The sequence below is a fragment of the Oncorhynchus mykiss genome, chromosome 4 (genome assembly GCF_013265735.2).
Source record: "Oncorhynchus mykiss isolate Arlee chromosome 4, USDA_OmykA_1.1, whole genome shotgun sequence".
Classification (NCBI taxonomy): Eukaryota; Metazoa; Chordata; class Actinopteri; order Salmoniformes; family Salmonidae; genus Oncorhynchus; species Oncorhynchus mykiss.
In genome coordinates, this window is record NC_048568.1 from 13,059,977 (window position 1) to 13,084,108 (window position 24,132).

Consider the following 24,132-nt stretch of genomic DNA (forward strand, 5'->3'; position numbering starts at 1 on the left):
AAGAAACACGCAGAGCCTTACTTTCTCTGACACCTTCAGTCACATAGTGCAACACTAATCCGGAGAAAAATCATTGGCAATAAAATACAGATAATTGCAAATTATCACAATACATTATTTCCATGGATTCGCTGCCAATTTCCACGAGGGTGTGATTTTTCCTCCCCGCAAAGCATCAATAGATCGCCTGATTCTTTCTGTTCCCTTTAGGTGCTGACAAACCTTCTGATACCGACATACCCCAGCGGTACCTCACAGCACCAGGGAGCCGTAGCAGAGTAGCTTGGGGGGAGGGGGGGGGGGGGGGGGGGGGGGGGGGGGGGGAAACAGGATGGCAGAGAGAGAGAGAGAGGCGAGGAGGAATAACAAAGAGCCAGAGGAAGACAGCCAGAGAGCTTTTGCCAAGATGAGATGAGCTGCTGCTCTCTTCCGCTCTGCTCTCTCTCTCTCCCCCCCCCCCCCCGCGGCTGCCTCTCTGGAGCACGTCAAGAACAAAGTCAAACGGCGAGGAGGGACAGGAGGGAGGGAGGGGGGAGGAGAAACGTCTCCCTGTTCTCTCTGTACCTGGCCGCTGAACCAGGGCCAGATGGAGAATCCAAAAGCCCCTCGTGACTGCAAACTGAGCCCCACTAAAACAGAAGACTAGAGGACAATGGACTGGGCTGGAGCCTGCTTACACTCCCTCAAGCTACCACTACACACACACACACGCACGCACACACCACAGTGAGCCGAGATATACGGTAAGTGCTGCACTTCAAGGGACAAAGCAAGGTGCCTATTCACGAGCACATCGAAATCACTCTCCATTGAAAAGCAAATCTAGATGTCAATTTATCCCAGAGAGACAGGCTTGAATTTCCTCATTAGAAGCCCTCAGTCCTCCGAGCCGTTGAGCCTATTTCTCATCTGGCCGCTGCATGCAGACACATGAATAAATAATGGGAGGAGATTTCCAGGCCACACTAGGCCCTGCAGGCTCCCTCCCACTACCAGCCAGGGTATGACAGTAGCTACAGAGAGAATGAAGGCAGAAAGAGAGGGCGGGCAATGGAACACATCCACATCCTGCCTGCTCTATGTGATCTGAAAACAAACAGAAGATGACTCTGCCGGTGATGATGGCCCCATTGAGCGCCATCTAATAACCACTAGTTATAGAGATCTATGGAGTGACCAGACAGATGTACTGATGGGGGGGGGCTCTCTCCCTGAGACAGGCTAGGGGAGGGAGGAGATGTTCAGCTACCTCTCCACAGCGAGCGACCTTGTAATGTTATTTTCTTTGTTCTTCCCGGCAGTGGCGTTCGGCGGTCGGAAGGGGTTCTGAAGGGGTACCTAGGATATATTTAGTGGCTCCACCAGGATAATCAGTCCAGCAGCAGATCTGACGGCAGTCATAAATTCAGACCCAATGTGTTCTGGATTCTCACTAACTTTCTTTTTCCCCCTTCCGTCTTTCCTTCCTCTCCTCTTTCCCCTCTATTCCCCCCAGACTCACTCTTTCTCTGGGTCACTATGCTGCAAATAGGTCCAGAGTGAAAAGCAGGGATTATCTGCTACCCGGGGCGGCACTGTGTGTGCAGTGCCTCTATACCCTACTTCCCTCTCCCCTCAGACACACAGAGAGAGGGTGGGCATCTGGCTGCCTGCAGGTCCAGACTTGGGCCAAGCCTTAGGAGTCAGATGGTGGGGCGGCCCGACGATGACGGCTAACGCCTGGGGTCAGTGGGTTCTGTACTGCCAGTCCTCATCTGTAGGGTTGATGACCCACGTTGAACCCTGGGAGGGAGTTTAACACTGCAGCTCACTGTGCAAGAGAGAGGCATGCAAAGCCACCTACAACTGTGTTCCTTCCTAGCTATTGACACAGGCCCTGAGGCAATAAATACAGATGTAGGATCTTAATTTGATCACTCTTTTGTTGCTGAGAAATTTCCTGCACAGCAGGAAATGCTAATTTGTAGTGTATTCAAGATGTAAAAAGGATTCTAAAGTTTGTAATTTCCACTTTAAAATGTCAGACTTGATTCCCCACAATTTTTTTTATGAACCCCTACAAAAAAATGTCCATTCATTTTAATGTACATAATAATCCACATTTCCTGTTGCCGCAGGAATATTTTCCTGCTGTAGAAAACCTACTCAAATTAAGATCCTACGTCTGTACTTCCAATTTTCAGAGCAATTTTGTCTGAAAAGTGAAGCCATTGACTTAAATGGCCATGCACTGTGACTTGTTTTTCAGGTCTAACCGTCTCCCACTAGTTCTATAGCGCTGCTATCGTGACTGTGGCTCTGCCTCTGCATCAAAAACAGACCTTTATCTGGTGAGTACGATAAAACATGAACGTAAACACTAGCGTCTTTCTATGCTGATTATATACTACGTCCCAGTTACACAGTGATATATCACTTGTTGGTTTATAATGTGATTACAGAGCATTATGCATCCTATGAAGATCTGGGAGAAGATCATGTTGTTACAGAACTCCGGTTAGTATCGTATTGCTTTTTCTACCGTAAACAAACGCTGTTGCCGGAAAACCCCTATGGGAGATGAGTTAGAGAGGCTCTGTGGTGAAGAGATGGGCTGTGTTTCTGTGGGTACTGTTACTGCAGGATGCCAGGTCCCAGGGGATGGAAGGCGAAGTGGCAGCACCCCAGCTGGCTTTAAAGCTGACACAGAGCCTGTTCTCAGCTGCCAGCCCCAGCATCCGAACGTTCCCCAATGGGCACAACAACAGCCTGACTCTGTCTGCACACAAGACAAATAACGAAACCTACAACAACAACAAAAAATCATGCACCAAATCAGTATAATGTGGTTTACACTGTATGCCTGAAATTATTGAGACCACAGATGCATCATAACAAGGGTGGAGCAAGAAGATTACATTTTTTAAATTTTTTTTTACTGTAGACTATAATAGAAATAACAGAAGTGATATTTAGGTTTGTGCACTTCCTGTGTCACATGTTCATTCAGGGGTTAACGTTTGGTGGTGGGCGAGATCGGAAACATTGTGCTGCTAATATATCAACTCTACTTCCCTATCACTCCCACCTCACTCTCAGATCAATATGTGCAGCATACTGTGACCAGACAGTTAGACTGAGCTTAACGCCTACACAGGGAGAGAGATAGCGAGCGAGAGAGAGAGAGAGAGAGAGAGAGAGAGAGGGGGAGAGAAAGAGAGAAAAAGGTCTCAGCTCTTTAAATCTCTTTTATCACTGTGAATTCCATCTTATTTATCCCTGTGAATTCCATCTATTTTATTACTGTGAATTCCATCTCCTTTATCCCTGTGAATTCCATCTTCTTTATCCCTGTGAATTCCATCTTCTTTATCACTGTGAATTCCATCTTCTTTATCACTGTGAATTCCATCTTCTTTATCCCTGTGAATTCCATCTATTTTATTACTGTGAATTCCATCTCCTTTATCCCTGTGAATTCCATCTCCTTTATCACTGTGAATTCCATCTCCTTTATCACTGTGAATTCCATCTCTGCTTCCTCCTCTGTGGGTGGATAGTGCAAAAACATTGGCTGGTGGTGGTGTACTGGGTTCCGTATTCACAAAGCGTGCTGATCTCGGATCAGCTCCTCCCTGTCCACATAATCGTATTCATTATGAACTGAAAAGGCAAAACTGATCAAAGATCAGCACTCACTCCTCTGAGACTCTTTATGAATCCGGGCCATGGTCCATGTTTCAGAGGGGCCTCTCCTGACATAGTGACTGATTCACTATGTATGATGTCGTTCAGCTGGGAAGCAGTAGAAATACAGTTAAGGTGTAAAAATGTGTCAATTAAAAAGTTACCCCAGTGTGGTGTAGTGTCTGCTATGTGGGAGGGTGTTGCTAATGTGGCTACCAGATGTGGGCTCGTATGCAACACCCTCTAACCTCAGTACTGGGAGCAGCCAGGAGACCTCAGACTACCTTGAATGACTATTGCCTCCCTCTGCCAGACTAGCCTCCAGTTTAACAACTTCCTTCCCTGTCAGAATTCATTGTTCCCAGCGCCGGGGCTGCAGCTATTTCCAACAGCAGCAGCGTTGGGCGCTTGCCTGACTAGCTCTCCCTGAGTGGGGCCCGGTCTGCCTGTCATTTGCTCTGCAAATACACAGAGGGAGAGGCATGGCAGTGGCCTCCCTGGACGCTAGCTGTGTTTGTTTGTACAGCCGACTCACTGGGGGGAATAAGGAAAAGAGGGCCCCAGGAAGCATGAGGTAGCAGTTTTGTTGCCAGATAAAGCTGGAGGAAAAGCACGGCGGGATTTGGCCCCACACTGAGGATCCTTATGTAAATGCTCTCCTACGCCTCCATCCATAACAACATGTAATAAACCAAACAGCACTACTGCGAGAGGTTCTCTCACACACAGCAGCATCTGAGACCAGGCAGAGTCTGCCAACCTCATTCATAATCCATCTTATCAGCAGCAGGCATGCTTACTCCATGCGGGTCAATAGAGGTCTGACCAGGGGAGAGCGACTGCCCCCTCTCATTGAAGCCACGGAAGTTCAAGGCCGACCGGGCACTGCAGACATTGTTAGCAGAAAACAGGATCCCCCTCATTATAGTGAATGGAAGAATGGAAATCTTCATGGTCATTCATTGTGTAAAAAAATAAATAAAATACAAATGAAGACAATCACGGTACCAATAATTGCTTCTAATACACCAGATGTTTGTCCTTGAACCAATCATTTTTTAATTGCACAAAGAAGAAATTACAAGGATAATTTAGTTGCTAATGGCAGCCTGCAGTACCCCGGGCGGCCTTTAACTTGAGTTACTCAAAGAGAGGGGGCAGCACTGAGCTAGCCTGCAACGTCACTTCCTGGAGTAGCTCAAACTGCGCATGTTATGTCTCCATGAGACGCCATCTTAACTGACTTAATTTGGCTTCAATGCGCTATTGAGTCTTCACATAGGAATGAATGGTGTCACGTGATCAGTGACTTTGTCCATTCATATATACAGTCATTGGATCTGACAGTGGATATTGTGCTCTGCTAATCGACTGCCTACAATAGAGTGTAGTGTGTGTTCCATACACTCTTTGACTCATACAAGATAACAAAGGGAACTGGAAATGTCTGAAGAGTCATTTTGGGGCTGCTTTTCTCTTCCTCGACAGCTCTAACGCTGTAAATTACAATTGTCTATAGTAGAGCACTCAACAGTCCTTCAAACGGCCCATAAATCACTGGGTGTGGGTGCCACTGAGGTAATAATTACACATTACTGCTAGGGCTGTTAATCTCTCTGTTTGTGCACAGAAGAAGTGACTGACTGGATTCTTTCCACAGTCCCTGTCATGTGGCTCCAACACCGGCGAAACAGGGACGAGGCTGAATCCGATCGCCATGGCAACGCACCAGTTTCTCCCTCTCTCGGCTCCCTGCGCACTTCAAGGTCTCAGGCTGAGAAGCGGCGAGCCTTTATCTTCCAGGCAAAGAGAAAACAGGTCTGCCTACAACAAAAGCAAATGCTACGGATGCAATAGTTTCAAGATGAAATTAAAGAGGCATCAGAGGCATTCTGTATGAAGAAAAAAAAGGATCATTTTACATTTCCTTTTGATGGAACAAAACCGCTTTCATCCTGATTATAATTGTCCACTTGACTAGGCTGTATTCTATTTATCCTTAGTGATCTCACAGTAAACAACAACAACATCAACAACAACACCAGGGCTGTTCTGCAGTCAGCCTGGAGGACATCGGTTGTCTGGCCAGATGGATTAGGGGATGATTAAGGGATTGGCCATCCATCCTTGTCAGCAGCATGCCAGGCGCTGCAGGATGCAGTCTCATCATGACACAACGCGGAGCAGCCCCCCCCCCCCCCTCCACCAAACCACGTGCACAATACAACTACATCCTGTTTCATTACGCTGTTGTTGTCTGATCGCTATCGCAAACATACCGTATATGCTTTAAAGCTGTGCGTAACACAACATGGCCTACCTTGCGTCTGTCACATACATTATAAGCTATATTTGTTTATAATACAACAAAGGCTACCTTCACCTTCAAGTAGTGCAGGTGTATTGGTGACACAGCATACATGTATACAGTGTACATGCCCAAGCGAGGTGGCTCGACAATTAGCAGATGCAGATTGTGTGGAATTGGATTAGAGATGTCAGGTTTGTGGAGGGAAAATATCAGCTATTTAGCCCGTGACAGCTAAGGGGGACAGAGATAAAGCCACAGGAGAACCCCTTCAGACCCCGGGCCTTAGAGAGAACCCGGACTCCTCCCTAGCTCCGGCCGTCTACATCTCAGTCTATTAGCCCTTCTACACACACCAGCGCTTCCCTGTCCATAGGATCAACCAATCACAGCCCTCGACACGACCACCGCATCCTCGGGAGTGTGTGTGTGTGTGTGTGTGTGTTTGTGTGTGTGCGTGTGGGCTCAGACTGTTCGAGCGAGCGCGTTCGGTTTGGACCCTCGCTCCTATTCAGACTCATTACACAGATCTCAAACAGTGCGTAAAGCCGATTAACATTATCAAGGCGCATCTGTGCCCCTGTTCTGTTCACGGTGGCGTTGCTGTAAATCTGTTATTGAAAGAATAATACTCCCGCTTCAATTACATGATTATCTAATGACTGTGAATGCAGACCCAGAGAGCAAGGTCACTGTGAGATGATGATTTGTCTCCAAGGTGGGACTGGGTGTGTGAGGCATTGTGTACAACATGAGAGAAGGCAGTGTGTACAACATGAGAGAAGGCAGTGTGATAGTGTTAAATTCACTCACCTCTGGTCCCTGCTCGACTCGGCACGACTCGCTGTCACCCTCGGAGAAGGATCCCGACTCGTCGCTGGAGTTGGTGCCGTACGACTGCTCGCACTTGATCTTGGGGCGCACCTGGTTGAAGAGGGCATCTCCCCCTATCACGACCTGGTCCTGCTGGTCGGTGGCGAGGCGGAGCGCCACGTTGGAGCACGGCGAGGAGGAGAACTCAAACTGGGGCAGGCTGCAGGGTGAGCCGCCGCTCCCGTCCTCCGCGTAGGAGTAGGAGGAGCAGGAGCTGGAGGTCCGCGTGCGGGTCTCGGAGGGCGGCGAGCGCGTGCACACCTTGATTGGTACTGGGCAGCTGGTGTTGGGCCGCGGGTGGCAGAGGAGCGGCGGGGGCTCTGTGGTGGTGGAAGCGAGGGTGGGGGCGCTGCTGGGAGAGTAGGTCTGTGAGGTGGGGAGGGACTGGCTGGCACCAGCCCACAGACTCTTTGGCGTGTGCTCTGAGAGCTCCATCTCCAAAGAGTTCCCACCGGGGTAGGAATGCGCCGGGGTGCCCAGACGGTCGCAGGCCCCTGAGGAGGAAAAGATGACACTGCGGCGGTCCAGCTCCACTTCCTGTTTGCAAACGCCGTCGCAGGAGGCGGACTTCAGCGACGACAGCATCGGAGGGAAGCCGTCCACTACCTTTGGGGATGTAACAGACAGGCCCAGCTCCACTGCAGTGAAAGGCCTGAAATCTCCCTGAGTGGTTTCTTTGTCTTCGGGGCAGACGCTGGCGAGTCTGTTGGCGAATAGCTGTTGTGACACGTTGGGCAGACCTGGCAGGTCCGTTCCTTTCTTGAAGAAGGCGCGGAGGCAGGTGGGGGACTTGCTCCTCTTGACGGAAGAGGGGGATACCACTGGGACACTGTCCAATTCCATGGCTGTCACGTCGTCCTTGTCATGGCCATCCTGCTCGTCCCCTGACAAGCACAGCGAGATGGCCTCTTCCTCTGCCCGAGGCTCCACTTTGATTTGAGCCACCGGCGGCCTACTCTGGTCCCGGACCGCCCCGTCGCTGATGCCACCGCTGGTCTCCTTAAATAATAATGTGCTTGGAAAACCTGAGGTACTGGTGTGTGAGGAGGTGTCGTTATTGTGCTTGTTGCAGGCCCACTGGTACTTCCTGTATTTGGGGCAGCGAGGGAGGTCCGACGCTCCGTGCCTGTCGAAGTCCAGCCGTCCGTCTGCGAAGTCGCTGGGCACCGCCATGGCTAGCGGGTCCGCGTCTGGTGCTTGCCGCAAGGAGGCCAAGCATTCAGCGCGCCGCCGGGCCCGGGGGGAGGCAACCTTTGTTGTCGTCTCAGACTGCATGCTCTCGTCCTCAGGCTCGTGGTTCCCCTCAGCCGGCGCCACCTTGCGGCACAGCAGCAGGCCATCCTCCTCGCTGCGGAGCTGGGCCTCCAGGAAGCGAAAGCACGAGTCCTCCAGGTTGTGCATGCGCAGGAATTCGGCACAGCGGATGACCTCCTGGATGTTTTCTCTGCTGAGTAACAGCTTAGCAGTGTAGGCAAACTGCAACAATGGGGCGAATCCCCTGGCAGTGACCTGCGAAAAAACAGGGAAATTGCCAGCATTACCATCAGCACTGCCATTGTTCTGATCCCTGACTGTGGTTAGACAACCCGACAGCTCTAATGACCATAAACAAACACTTTAAAAGTACCAGTTAATCTTTTATCGGGTCAGCACCGAACTTTCTATACAGCCTAGCAAATAAATAAAAAAAACAGTGGTGCTGGGCTAGCTGGCTGGCTGTGTCCAACTCCCATTTTATGTTGTGTCCAACTCCCCATTTTCATTACAATAACCCTTGTGGCATACTGACATTCCACTGGCCCACCAGTCTGTCTGCCCTGCCGCCCGGCGGTAGCCTATCGCTCTCCCCCGGCAGTTTCCGCCCACCTCTAGTCTTGTGTGGTGTCGACGTACAGTGTAGGACCATATGGATTGCAGCTCCTGCTGCTGCCTCACTTTCAGGTTCAGTCCCCTGCAGCCCCTCTGAGGTGAAGTGCCTCTAAAACCTAACGATTATGCAAGACAGTGGCTAATCTTTACTGCAGCCATATGGAGTAAACTAGCTGGATAATTAGGTAAACTCCTGAGACTGCAGAAGCTTGGCCGCCCTCTACTACGGTTGTTGTTGAAGACAGAGAGACAGGAGGACGGAGCCAGGCTAGCTAGCTGTTTAATGCCATTCTGTTTGGTGTCTGTAGAGAGAAACCAGTGTTAAGCTCAATTTGAGAGACACATCCCTTGCGCAGGCAACAGTAGCACACAGTGCTGTTTAACTACAGCTTCTGATGGCGAACGCACCTCTGTTAGGGGCTGGCTCGAGGAATGCCACGTGAAACTACACAAGGCAAGGTGTCCTCACAAACACAACTACGAGGGTTTCACTTTGAATCGGGGAGCGGCATTGTTCAGCAAAGCACTTTTCTTTGTCAGAGCGATGTCAAGTTCCCGGTAACACTTAACGGGCTCTCTCAATGTGTTTTTAATGAGCAGGGAGAAAAGGCCCAGTGTTTACTGATTATTTTTGCTTTCCATTGTTGGTAGGAACAACACAAGATGAATTCCCTAGGTGTAATGGTATTCCCTCTGTCTGAGAGAGAAGACTGCCCCGCTGCCCACTGTCAGCAGTAGAGGCTGCGCACCCTTCTAGTAAAACCGGATATTCCCTCCTCAGAAATGAAGCTCACAAACCACAGAAATTTGCTTTTGGAAAAACAACTGGGCAGTGTATATAAGGAAATACAAACATAGAGGGGGATTTTTTTTTTTTAAAAAGCCTGAGGACATTCAATCATTCCTAGCAGAAGGAATGAAATCACTGAGATGTGTGTTGATTGTGTTGGAGGGATTATTCTAAATGGGTTTAAAATACACAAGATTGGGCCTCCCGAGTGGCTTAAGGCACTGCTAGCTGTGCCACTAGAGATTCTGGGTTCGAGTCCAGGCTCTGTTGCGATCGGGAGACCCATGGAGCGGTGCATAATTGGGCCAGCGTTGTCCCGGTTACGAAAGGGGTTGGCCTGATCAAACAATAACACGAGATACACTCACCTACGTATTTACTTGGACAGTGACACTAAAACGTTTAATTTGACTCTATATTCCAACCTTTGGATTTGAGATCAAATTCATTATATGAAACGACAGTGGCACATGTCAACTTTTATTTGAGGGTATTTCATACATATCTGTTTTCACAGTTTAGAAATGAATGCACCTTATGTATTTAACCCCGCCCATTAGAAGATGTCACAAGTATTACCGCATGGTACGCTATTTGCACCGCCCGCAACAGCAGGGATCTCCAGAGGGTAGTGTGGTCATTCCAACGCATCACTGGGGACACACTGCCTGCCCACCAGGACATCTACAGCACCCGGTGTCACAGGAAGGCCAAGAACATAATCAAGATACCTGTTCACCCTGCTACCATCTAGAAAGTGAAGACCGTCCAGGTGCATCAAAGTTGGGACCGAGAGACTGAAAAACAGCTTCTAGGCCATCAGACTGTTCAAGCAATCACCACCTGCCGGCCTCTGACCAGTACCCTGCCCTGAACCTTAGACACTGTCACTAGCCGGCTACCGGCTTATTTGATTTGATTTAGCCTAAAGGATGTTTAGCATGTTTTGGGGGCATGATAGTTATGCCTCTGTAACCTTTTCACTCATCATTATTCTCGATTCATTCACGATTATCCGTAATTTTACACGGGTGGGTGTAACCCTGAATGCTGATTGGTTAAAACTTATCCCACAAGTTACCACCGGCTAAATCTATGACGTTAAAATTCCTATTCACTCTGTTCCATTTGACTGCGCAATCCACTGACTCATCAGCCCAGCCAGGCAATTTATAAACTTGAACTCCATTATAAAAATCATCTAGACGTTATCTCACATATCTTTTAAACTAACATTTCGTTTTCAACAGCAGAGATTTGACCTTGCTGCCAGTCTCTACGTCCTTTGCAACATAGTTTCAATATTCAAATTTGATCTCCAGCTGTTGCATAGTAATGAAGGTGTCGGGAGTCTGGATGAGACATTCAACCAGGCAGCTTTTCTCAGATAATTGAAATCATGAATCAGCATAATTTGTAAAGATATATACAAAGAAATATCAATAGAAAACAGGTAAAACTAAACGAAGTGCAAATAGTTTGCAGTCTTTACAGCTTCAGTGCTGGAAGTGATTGTGTTAGCTGTGTTGTTGGCTAGCTCCTCTGAACAACAGTGTCCTGACGAGAGAGCACATTTTCTATGCCAGATGAAATCGCGCCTCATTAGCTCATTGTTATGGATGTATCCAAATAAATGTCACTAGAAAACAGCTTAAACAAATGCAAATGCTACTGTTGTTATTCTGGATGCACTGTTTGATGTGAGTATAAATTAGCCATAGTTGGCTAGCTAGCAAGCAAGGGATAAGAACATTGCCAGACAGTAATGGAACATTTAGAACGAACGACTGGGTTGTGTCCAAAGATACAGAACAAAAAGACTGAACGACTGGGTCGTGTCTCTGCCAAACGGACCGATAGAACGAACAACCAGCCAGCTTGGGTAGCAACCCTAGATTTGTGTCAGGACTATTTCTTGTGGAAGGACGAAATCTTATGAATAAATACATAAAAATACAGTTTTGAATATATGTAAATCATAATTAGAATAAATTGGTAACCCGTTGTGTGATAATGCCGTCGAAGCCGGTGTTTGGAGGATATATTGGCACGGTTTGACTGCCGTCGACTTTGTCTTGGACCTAACAACACCCGTGACAATATATCCCCCAAACACCGGCTTGTCGGCCATTATCACTTAATCATGGTAGCGTCCACGTTGATGTAGAAGTGTTCAGAAAACATATTCTATTCCTATTTACAATAAAAGTGACTCCAAAAATGATACAATACATTACTTATCATTCCTCTCTATTGGGCACAAAATAATCGGAAACACATCCAAAACAAACTGCAAATGCATCCAACAAGTTTGCAGTCACAACCTTGATGTAGTTGTTGCATGATGTTGATGTTGCATGCTGGGAATATGGGACCAAATACAAAACGTTTGACTGGGATTTGTCCAAATACACCTTCAAATGGGGGGACTAGATACCTAAAGTGCATTGATTTCTCAACGGTAAAACAGACATGTATGGAAAATACCCTCAAATATAAGGTGACATTCTGTACTGTCACCTCATATAAAATATTTAATCTCAAATCCAAAATGTAGAGAGCCAAATGAAATCTTTTAGCTTTACAGTCCAAATAAACAGGTAGGGGGAGAGTATCCTGATGTTACACACTATTCTGTGAATACACAACTTACAGTGGATGCTTTCAGTTATGCCACACAACAACTCAATGTATATCCTCATTTGAACTACGGACAACCTGCCCAAAACACTATGTGGCATCGTTATACAGTATAATTCAACATTTGTTCAACATTTCTTATGTATACTAAGGATCTTATAAAATACCTCCACTAAGCAGATGTTTACTATAGGATATAAGTGCATGCCTGTGTACGGTGCACAGTGGGAGGAAAGAGGTTTGACTGGACTCGCCACTACTGATGAGCACAGCACCTCCACTAAGCAGATGTTTACTATAGGATATACGTGCGTGCCTGTGTACGGTGCACAGTGGGAGGAAAGAGGTTTGACTGGACTCGCCACTACTGATGAGCACAGCACCTCCACTAAGCAGATGTTTACTATAGGATATACGTGCGTGCCTGTGTACGGTGCACAGTGGGAGGAAAGAGGCTTTGACTGGACTCGCCACTACTGATGAGCACAGCACCTCTACTATACCACTGCGGTACCACTCGGCCACATCAGTGTGCGCAAACACGCGTGCACACAACACAGGAACACAGACACCTCCCTGCAGACAGATGGAAAGAGAGAGAGAGAGAGAGAGAGCGCCTCCTCGCCACGCACTGTCCACCCCTCCCTTCCTTTGACACACCCACAAATAGGGCAGATCCAACCAGCCGTCTTTAAACGTGAAAGTGGTTTGGGCTTAAATGAGGCTGGTCGGCTGGACTTGGCCGGCCCGCCGCATCAGGGCTGCTGACAAACAGACACGGAGCTGCTGCTGGGCTGGGGGGGGGGAGTGCTGAGCGTCGCCGGGATCTATTTTCAGCTTGTATCAGCAGCTGCTGCCTGCGGGAGCACCTCTTTATGTGTGCCCTGCACCATACGTGATTACTCCAGTGATGAAACCAGCACAGTAGCCCAACGAAGGCAAGCGTGAGGGATCCGGAGGGGGAGAAAGAGAGAAAAAGAAGAGAGGGATAGAAAGAAAGAAAGAAAGAGAGAGGGAGAGAGGGAAAGCCACACTAGAATAAATTAAAGGACGAACAAAAAGCAAAGGATATAGGATATAAAGAGCATTTCCTGGTCATTAGTGGATCGACTTTGACATATGAAGCGTTTCAGGCCGTTAGCAGCACTTATTGCATGAGTTAAGACAAAGGGACAAATTAATCAAGGTGACAGATCTGGGCCATTATGCTAATGTGGGCTTGTGGACTGGGTGGATCTGGCCCTACTCTGTGTCTGGGGACCGGGGGGGGCGATACCATTACAGAGTAGGAAGTTATAGCAAGAGTGCATCACAGAACCCTGACAATTCCCATGCCATTTTTGGGAAGTCCTTTTCAAATATCCTTTCATAGACAGGCAGTGTGGAATACGATCCTGCCCCTCTCTCTTTTTCTTTCTTTGTCTTTCTTTCTCGCTCTCACACGCCCTCTTCCTCCAGTCTATCTCTCTCCCTGTTCTTACATCAGCCTTTCACCCCTCTCTGAAGTTGAGATGGTTAATTTATGCAAATGCACTCCAGTGAATTCCTGCATGTCATGCATCCTAATGAGGACATTGCATGGCATGACAATGGAGTACTTCCCCGGGCCGCCCGCCGCCGAGCCCGAAGATAAATACTCCCATCTCCACTGGAGAGTCTACCCGCTAGATGCTTTAATATCAGCTCTGCCGAGTAACCTCGACGACGATGAGTCACAGCACAGCGCTAATGGAGGGAGATACTGCATGGAGGGTTGGCTGCCAATGCGATTTACCGTCGTCGTAGGATGGGGATGGGAGAGAGTGGAGGAGGGAGCACAGGGATAATGAACTGCTGCAGTAGAGCCAAGCCCATTGGTCAGTCTGTTCGGGAATCCATTTAGGCTACTATGCCAATAACAGGAGGGAAATACAAAAGTCATAAAAAGTCCATTTGACGGCTAATGTGAATGAATGCATAGTGTCTCATCTGTTTTCCCACACTGGGACACACCGCGACGTCTAGCCACAGCTTAGCCGTAACCGTAGAGTTTTATTTGACCTTTATTTAACTTGGCGAGTCAGTTAAGAGCAAATTCTTATTTACAACGACGGCCTAGGAACACTGGGTTAACTGCCTTGTTCAGGGGCCGAACGGCAGATGTTTACCTTGTCAGCTCGGGGGATTCAATCTAGCAACCTTACTAGTCCAACGCTCTAACCACTAGGCTACCTGCCGCCCCAGTAAACCTCCCTTGACAGTGTGGATTAAATCAAACACTGCACTGCTTAATCCTCTTGTAGTTTACTGTCCATGGTGAGACACTGGGGAGGACATGACCCTGCAGCTTTGCTAGGAGTACGCTCAGCTCTGACTTTACACACTGTCCCTGTCTTTACTCTTCAGGATGCTGCACTCTATCCTGCTTTGTTTCTATACAAACGGGCTAACTGCAGAACATTACTGCCGTCCCCCGTTTGAGACACCCTGCGTCTGAGATGAGACATTGAAAACACAGCGCAGCCCGTGGTTAATTGTCTGGGATCTCGTGGGTTAAATCCAGCCATTATAAAACACACAGGGATCACTCTGCAGGCTCTCACCGGGTGTCCCGGACTGACTGGCTGGCTGGTTGACTGACTGACTGGCTGGCTAGTAGGCTGGGAGGGAAACATAAGCTGCTCAAGGTGCTTCTCAGAGCAGCCTGCTCAAACGGCAGACAAAGAGCCTATATACTTACTGTCAGCTGAGCGCTGAGCCCTTGTGCTGGCGGAGAGGAGACCCCCTGCCACGACCAGGGGGGCTTGGCATTAGCGCCAGCAGTTACACCAGGGGGTATCGCTAGCGTACTTGTTCCTCTCTCTTCCTTTTCTCACTCCCCTCTCCTCCTCCCTTCTTCCACTCCTCCCCCACTGTCAGTATGGGGAAGACTGAGTTGGAGATACAGCCCGGCTCCCGCCATCTGTCTAATAAGCTGTAAATGTGTGATAGTCTCCTGCTTAGGCTCCCTGTTTGTGCAAAGCCATGCTGTTGCTGCTCTGCTTCCACCTCACTCTGAGTCCCTCAGATTAGTTAGCCGGGCTTCTGCAGGTGCCGACCCAATCAAGTGTCTGTGGAGGGGGGGATGTCACTCACCAACCCTAAACCTCTCAAGGCACATTACATTTCCCTGTCTCATCAGCCACTCATCCGCCATTCCCTCCCAACCCACTTCACCAGGGCTCAAAATGATACTTAGTACAGACTGCCAAATCACTGCAATCGAAGCAGTGTGGCTGGGGTTGTATTTTTTTGTTTTGCTGAAGAGGGAGTTAAAAAATACGCACCAATGGGCCTGAGTCATGACTGAGGGAACTGACAAACAGGAGGCGGTTGGAGGTTTCAACCAACTGCCCCTCTGCTGAATCACAAGGGAAGGTACTGTACGTCCTTAATGTCACACTATGCCCTACATAGTCCACTGCTCTTTGAACCAGACCCCTATTGGCCCTGGTGAAAAGCAGTGGACTATATACAGTATAAGGTACCCCTCCCGATGCATGCTGAGTAAACCAGAGGCCAGAGACGGCTACCGGTCCAGCAAGGGGCCGCCCTCCTCCCTCCTCCCCCCTTTCCTCCTCCATCAGTCTGGATCTGCAATCAATCTTCTCCCGTCTATTCACCCTGGTCAGAGCTGCTTTCCCATACTGTGGTGAAATGGGAATGTACAAAGGACGCATGGCGCAAGTCAGTCGGCTTGCCTGTGTATGAATGAATATTTGAATTGAATTGATTTCATTATCAAATCCTGCGCCGCATCCCGTGCAATTATTCGCTGCATTAGAATCCTAATGCAAATTCACTAATAATAATCAAATCACCCCTACAGCGGTATTGCTCACAAATATATTTCATCGGTCGCTGTATATTTACTATGAGGATATATTTTCGATAAGGAAACCAAGGGGACGTGCTGACAAGTAGGTCAAACTGACACCCTCCCAGCCGGGCTCCAGTGAGGTGGTGCGAGCCGGGGATCCAGTCAGACATTACACTTATGCCCAGTTTCATCATGTAGGAGAGCAGCTCTGAACTGATCAACGCGGACTCGCTCCGTAGCCGCACTGCTGCCCGCGGTGGCATGATGACCACTCTTCTCCAGCTGGGGGGGATGACGATGACGGACGGACGACTCTCTGAAACGCCTCTCCTTCATTCGATCTCATATTACATCATACTGGTCCGTCTATGAATAGCCCTTTGTTCTGGCCCTGTTCTGTGATGTGGAGGAATGCTCTAATGTGACCCTGTGAGTGTAGCCTTCTATCATCCAATGCAAACCAAGTGTCCTCTGTTTGTTTGCTCTTGCTTGGCTAAGGACTTAAAGGAGACAAGACTTGATTGTTCTACTTTCGTGATCTGATCACGAACAAAGACCTTGACGAACGGGCCCCGTCTCTCTCTCTCGCTCTCTGAAACGGCTATGACATTAAATGGATGATGAGGTCACTAACCGGTTGCAGCACCGGCGACTTCGGACTGACAAGGTCATCTGGGAGGAGCGAGGAGTGATACAGTTCGGGGGAGGAGAGGATAGCGTCATAGCCCCCGCAATGGTCTTTGTTTCACATTTCATCTGCAGTGTGTGTTTCTCTCTCTCTCTCTCTCTCTCTCTCTCTCTCTCTCTCTCTCTCTCTCTCTCTCTCTCTCTCTCTCTCTCTCTCTCTCTCTCTCTCTCTCTCTCTCTCTCTCTCTCTCTCTCTCTCTCTCTCTCTCTCTCTCTCTCTCTCTCTCTCTCTCTCTCTCTCTCTCTCTCTCTCTCTCTCTCTCTCTCTCTCTCTCTCTCTCTCTCTCTCTCTCTCTCTCTCTCTCTCTCTCTCTCTCTCTCTCTCTCTCTCTCTCTCTCTCTCTCTCTCTCTCTCTCTCTCTCTCTCTCTCTCTCTCTCTCTCTCTCTCTCTCTCTCTCTCTCTCTCTGTGCCTGCCTGCCTGCCTGCCTGCGGTGATCATCAAGGCCTCCTCGGTTAGTTGCCCTTTGTTGCACATAGGTGGCAGCCTTCGGTAGTGCTGGGGAACACAGCCCCTCTCGATCTCTCTGACTGGAGCCAGACCCACCAGTATCAAGGAGGCCTAGTGAGCTAAAGGTTGGTCGGTGCTGCATTGTTGCCGACACAAATCGGTGGGGCGAGAGTGGCCATAAGGCAAATGTGTCAGCGCCTGTGAGTCACGGACCATAAAGACGCGGGTGACAGAGGACCTTAAAACTTGATTGGTGACATCAATGAAATGACCTTCCCTACATGTTGGGACAGTGGCGGTGTGAGAGAAATATTGGATGAGCCCCAAATGGCACCCTATTCCCTATATAGTGCACTACTTTCAACCAGGCTCTTTCAGAAACATGTCACTTTCCACACACGCTCACACCTGAAATACACAGCTGCTCATGCATTATGCATAACGCAGAAAGTGTGAATGAAAGGGATTCTGCTTCGGCGTGTGTCGGGGGGGGGGCATTCGCAGGAGTAACTGATAGTAACTCACTCAACACCTGATGCTCATTGTACGTGAGGCAGGAACGGATTGATCTTTCAGGAGAGATCTCCGCAGCGGAAGCCATTTGACAGGCGTTCATGTTATAAACCTGTGGTGTGTGCCCCTGTTCCGCGCACCACATGTTTGTACGGCATGTGACGTGTAAGTGTGTTAAATAAATACATCTGTGGAGAACTTGAATCACTCCATGACACATCTATGAGTGAATGACTGGAGGCTGGAATGACAGGGGCGCTGGGAAGAGGAAGCCGAGTGTTGGCTGTGTGAGGGAGAGGACTCTACCTGCGACAGAGAGCTGAGGAGCTGAAGAGAGCAGTGAGCTGAGGGAAAGGTGATAATTGCTAATCATGTCTCTACATTATCTACTAGCACCGTCGCTAGCACACCTCCCTATCTCACTCTCTCGCCTTCAGCTACTAGACCTCACAGATTCAATTAAACCACGTATGTTAACTTGTTTCCTGCCTGGCTGACACCATTCATCTCGATACCATTCCCCTTGACACCGTTCACGGCAAAGTGAGTTTCAGTATTGGAATGAGAAGTTATCAAGTGACTAGTGATAAAAATGGGCAGACGATAAAAGAACCTGATTGGAGGGAATATCTAACTGTGTGTTTGACCAGGTGTGGAAACGAAGAGGTTCTTCTGAACGCACAGGGTTTTTATACAGTAGATACGTACCTCTCCAGGTAGGCTGAGGAACAAGCCATTCTCGGCCTGTCGAACCAGAGCCTGCGAGAAGTACTCTGAGCAGGCGGCCAGCACGGCCCTGTGGCCGCGGAACTCCTTGCCCTCCACCAGGACAGTCACATCGCACAGGATATCCTGCTTCCGCTGGTCGTTCAGGCACAGGAGGATATTGGTACAATGAACCGTCGACTCATACACGTACATGGGGGCTTCAGGCTTCTCATCCACGGACATTCCGCTCACGCCCTGGAAATAGAAGCACAACAGGGGGGGGGTCAGCTTTCAGCATAATGCGGCGGGCCCTGTCGGTGAGCTTGCGCATACTGCAGGGCTGACATCAGTGGCCCTCTCCTTGCACAGCCTCATCCCACCCCACCAGCCCCAAACACAGTCAACCCCATGATTCAACACTTGCACCACGACGAGATTAAACCGTCTCCGCTTAGCTCAGCATTCAGCTCTACCCTCTCACTTCCCCCTTCCCTGGTCTAGCATCAACACACACACACACACACACACGCATGCACACATGCACACACACACACACACACACACACACACACACACACACACACACACACACACACACACACACACACACACACACACACACACACACACTTGAGTCACAGGCACTTAACACATTCCCTCTCATATACACCCGTGCATGCAAACACACAAGCAATAATACAATCCTCCCCCGTCCACACACACACACACCTCCACGTAGACTCCTGTAGACAACCCCACACACAACCCAATCCTGACCTCCTCATACTCCCAAGCAAACACACGCACGCACGCACGCCACAGTGCAAACAGAAAAATGGCTTGCATACCTCACTGCACACAGACACTGACATAGCACAACAGAAGGCTTAGTCTCAAGGGTGTCGTCCTTTCACACAGGCAGCAAGAAGAAAAGGCCACAAGCTGGTAATCTATCCAGGTTGGGAGGGATCGCGACGATGAGTGGCACTAGAGCACACTCGGCACAGAGTAACACGAGTCTCGACAGGGAGAGGAGCGAACACCCGCTACACAAACACAACTCCAGCCTCCTCACCACCACTGTGTAAACTGTGTGAGGGAATGCAGTTGTTCCTGTTGCTTTAAGCCATCAGAAGGCTGAGATTTGGCAGGGAAGAAATGCATACGGTCAAGCTATTCAAATGCGTTTCAATGTTATCAGTTGTCCACATACACAGTGCGGTGAGAATCTGCAAAAGGGGATCTTTTTTTGCACTCAAACAACGGCACGTTTGGACGAACGTTCCGTCTCGAGTGACTATGAAATAGGAAATGAACGAAGAACAATGTAAATGATCAACTGAAACCATTTTCAATCACTATAGAAACCAAGCGATGAACACAGATAGTGCCTGCCAGGCTGTTTTCCATCACATAATGACTCTTCACTTCCGCAGCGCTGGCCACTAACGTAAAGCTAAAACATGACTAAATCAGAATTACTGCGTGACTATATAGTTCTTTCGAAACACATCATCATCCTAAGAAGTCCTGCACTGGGAACCGGCTGCGCATTTGCATGAAGTCAGTGCCAGCCCGACTTTCCTCTCTGCTCACCCCCTGGTGATTGATAGGCATGAAACTATCTTTCCGCAGAGAAGTCATATCACTCTTTCAACCCCTGAGTTTGCTTACCCGACAACCCCTACTTCATTCCTGGTTGTTCACGTGGAAGACAGACCACTTTGTGTACATGTAGCGATCAGTCACATTAAATTGAGTCCCTTGTGACCAGCCAGACCGTGCATTCCTTAACCTTCTGACACCTTGCCGCATTTGAAAGAGTCTTGGCTCTCACTCAGACAGGCAAATATAATATCGGTAACACGACTCCAACACACCGCCTCGCCATAGGGGGGAGGGGGGGGGAGGGGGAGGGGGGGGAGGGGGGGGGGGGGGGGGGGGGGCAACATTACTGGTGAGAATGGAGACTTCTCCCCTGGCAAATGGAAATGTCTCTGTTGAAAATGGGAATCCTGTCTCGCAAATGGACGTGGACCCGGGTGTGCTGTGGACACTCTGGATCTCAGACGGAGGAAAAAGCTACTCTGCTGTACCGCAAGGGTAGTGAAATGCCACGCATGTCCAGGTTCTTCTACAGTCCACACCATGTAGTCATCAACTACCTGAGGGATAGAGTACTGGCTGTTACCTCTCCAGGTATAAAAAACAAATGTTACTACACCAGACATCATTCCAGGCTAGGATATCATATGTTTTCCATGCGGGGATCCCCTGTCCAGACATTTACAGTGGTTGTCTGAGTGGCCAGCCCTAATTATTGTTTCTTTTTTTCCACCAAACATTTCTCAGTTGGCTTGGCAGGATGATGACCTGTCTTCCAAGAATAATGTCTCCAGATGTGGTTGCAAGGTTCATAACAATTCAAACATGCTATTTCTAACCCTGGAATGGGCATTCGCCTTGCTTCCATTTCAGACTGTCTGTTTCGCAGTGGGGAAAGGAAAATACAAGGGATATATACACACACACACTCACGCACGCACCACAAAATAGCTGGCTATGGTCGCGTTCTGATTCGAATTGCTGAGGGATGCAAAAGCTCTTTTTCTTTTTTCAAGGTTCGTTTTTTTCAACCATAGCTCTTTTCGCTAACCGACGCAGCTAACCGACGCAGCTAACCGGCTTTGTAACTAACACTCCTGCACAGATCAAAAAGCGAGTGAGGTGAGTTTCCCGACACCCGTCAACAGAGCTGACTCCAGGGGCTTTACCACAACTCATTCTCCCGAAGCACTAACACAGATCTGAGTGGCACTGATTAACACTAATGAGGCTGGAGAGGAGTCAGTTCTCGGCTCTACACTTCACACATCACGGTTGAAACGTTACATATTCTGTACATGCAGTGGGGTCTGGAATGATTGACATCCTTGATAAAGACGAGCAATAATATAATAATTCTGAGTGAGAAAGTTACAGAGGGTCAAAGATCATACCTCCAAGACATTCTAACCTCCCCTGTTATTGGTAATGGTGAGAGGTTGGCACGTCTTGGGGGAATGATCTTTGACCCCGATTAATTCATGATTGCCATCCACATTATATGTAAGTGTATGTAAGTGTTCAGAAACATCTTCTTTTCTGATTTACAATAACTCCAAAGCGACACAATACATCATTTAGTCTTCAGTTCCTATTGGGCAAAACATAATCCGAAACACCGCCAAAACAAACTACAAATGCATCCAACAAGTCACAACCTTGATGTAGTCATTGCGTGCTAGGAATATGGGACCAAATACTAAAATGTTGACTAGTTTATTTATATGAATGTGTTAATACTTTTAACCTTTATGAGAAAAAAAAACATGTAAAAAATAACCTCTTTCTCTGAGCAATTGTACTTGTATAAAATAATAGTCCATTTTTTTGCATACAATAAAGCTCCGTATTTGAATTATGTATTTTATAGAGTTATTATTGCTAGTCTTTAACAAGGGTGTCAATCATTTTTAACTACAATGTATATACACGCATGCACATACACACATACACATACACAATGTACGTACGCACGCATGTGTAGTTCTCTGATGCCTGTGACTGGAACGAATTGCAAAAATCGCTGAAGTTGGAGACTTTTATCTCCCTCACCAACTTCAAACATCTGCTATCTGAGCAGCTAACCGATCGCTGCAGCTGTACATAGTCTATCGGTAAATAGCCCACCCATTTTCACCTACCTCATCCCCATACTGTTTTTATTTATTTTATTTTATGCTCTTTTGCACACCAATATCTCTACCTGTACATGACCATCTGATCATTTATCACTCCAGTGTTAATCTGCAAAATTGTAATTATTCGCCTACCTCCTCATGCCTTTTGCACACAATGTATATATAGACTCTCATTTTTTCTACTGTATCATTGACTTGTTAATTGTTTACTCCATGTGTAACTCTGTGTTGTCTGTTCACACTGCTATGCTTTATCTTGGCCAGGTCGCAGTTGCAAATGAGAACTTGTTCTCAACTAGCCTACCTGGTTAAATAAAGGTGAAATAAAAAAATAAAAAATAAAAAATAAATGTATGTACACAAGCACGCACACACACCTGCACACAGCCAATTTGAATTCAATGCAATGTACTACTACAGAACAGTATGTATTACTACAGTACAGTATATATTACTACAATACAATATATGTTACTACAGTACAATATGTGTTACTACAGCATAGTATGTGCTACAACAGTACAGTATGTGCTACTACAGTACAGTATGTTCTAATACAATACAGTATGTACTACTACAGTATAGTATGTGCTACTACAGTATAGTATGTTCTAATACAATACAGTATGTACTACTACAGTATAGTATGTGATACTACAATACAGTATGTACTACTACAGTATAGTATGTTCTAATACAATACAGTATGTACTACTACAGTATAGTATGTGCTACTACAGTATAGTATGTTCTAATACAATACAGTATGTTCTAATACAATACAGTATGTGCTACTACAGTATAGTATGTGATACTACAATACAATATGTGCTACGACAATACAGTATGTGCTACTACAGTATAGTATGTGCTACTACAGTACAGTATGTACTACTACAGTATAGTATGTGCTACTACAGTATAGTATGTGCTACTACAGTATAGTATGTGCTACTACAGTACAGTATGTGCTACAACAATACAGTATGTGCTACTAAATCAAATCAAATCAAATGTATTCATATAGCCCTTCGTACATCAGCTGATATCTCAAAGTGCTGTACAGAAACCCAGCCTAAAACCCCAAACAGCAAGCAATGCAGGTGTAGAAGCATGTGCTACGGTATGTGTACAGTATGTGCTACGACAATACAGTATGTGCTACTACAGTATAGTATGTGCTACTACAATACAGTATGTACCTCTACAGTATAGTATGTGCTAATACAATACAGTATGTGCTACTACAGTATAGTATGTGATACTACAATACAGTATGTGGTACTACAGTATAGTATGTGTCACTTCAATACAGTATGTGCTACTACAGTATAGTACATGCTACTACAGTATAGTATGTGCTACTACAGTACAGTATGTGCTACTACAGTATAGTATGTGCTACTATAATACAGTAAGTGCTACTACAGTATAGTATATGCTACTACAGTATAGTATGTGCTGCTACAGAACAGTATGTGCTACTACAGTATAGTATGTGCTACTACAGTACAGTATGTGCTACTACAGTACAGTATGTGCTACTACAGTATAGTATGTGCTACTACAGTGCAGCATGTGCTACTACAGTACAGTATGTGCTACTACAGTATAGTATGTGCTACTACAGTGCAGCATGTGCATACAGTACAGTACACAAAGGAGCTACTTACAGCAAACATTTTTTCTTGTGTATGACAAAACAGTGGATGGTTTCATACACCTACGACATGGCAGTAAGATGTGTTCCAGATTAGGGGGCTCTGAAGGAGAGGGGGCGATGACAGCATCATGATGGGCTCTGTGATGTCTCCTCTCTCTCTGTGTCTCTGAGGAGCCATATGCAGAGAGGGGACTGACAGGAGGGAGAGGAGGGGGAAATGGGGAGGGCTCCACACCAACAGCACCCGGGCTTGCTCGCTCTCTCTCTCTATCTCTCACTCTGAGCACGAAACAAAGCTGAGAGCGCCACACTCATGACAAGAGAGAGGTCACATGACTCATACCAGAAGCAGGGCATCATCCCCTCTTATGGCGACCAAACCCC

The 24,132-nt window shown here is 47.5% G+C and overlaps 1 protein-coding gene across 4 annotated transcripts in view; it reads right to left on the reverse strand.

Annotated features, from left to right (window-relative positions):
* LOC110522120 (transcription regulator protein BACH2) overlaps positions 1-24,132 on the reverse strand; it is a 98,896-nt gene that overhangs the window by 7,872 nt on the left and 66,892 nt on the right. For all 4 annotated transcript variants that reach the window (XM_021600244.2, XM_021600243.2, XM_036975670.1 and 1 more), the window contains 2 exons: positions 18,343-18,597; positions 6,788-8,356 (listed from right to left, as the gene is read on the reverse strand). In XM_021600244.2, coding sequence (XP_021455919.1) covers positions 6,788-8,356; positions 18,343-18,585 — 1,812 coding nt within the window. In that variant the 5' untranslated portion in view covers positions 18,586-18,597. The remainder of the gene's footprint in view (positions 1-6,787; positions 8,357-18,342; positions 18,598-24,132) is intronic.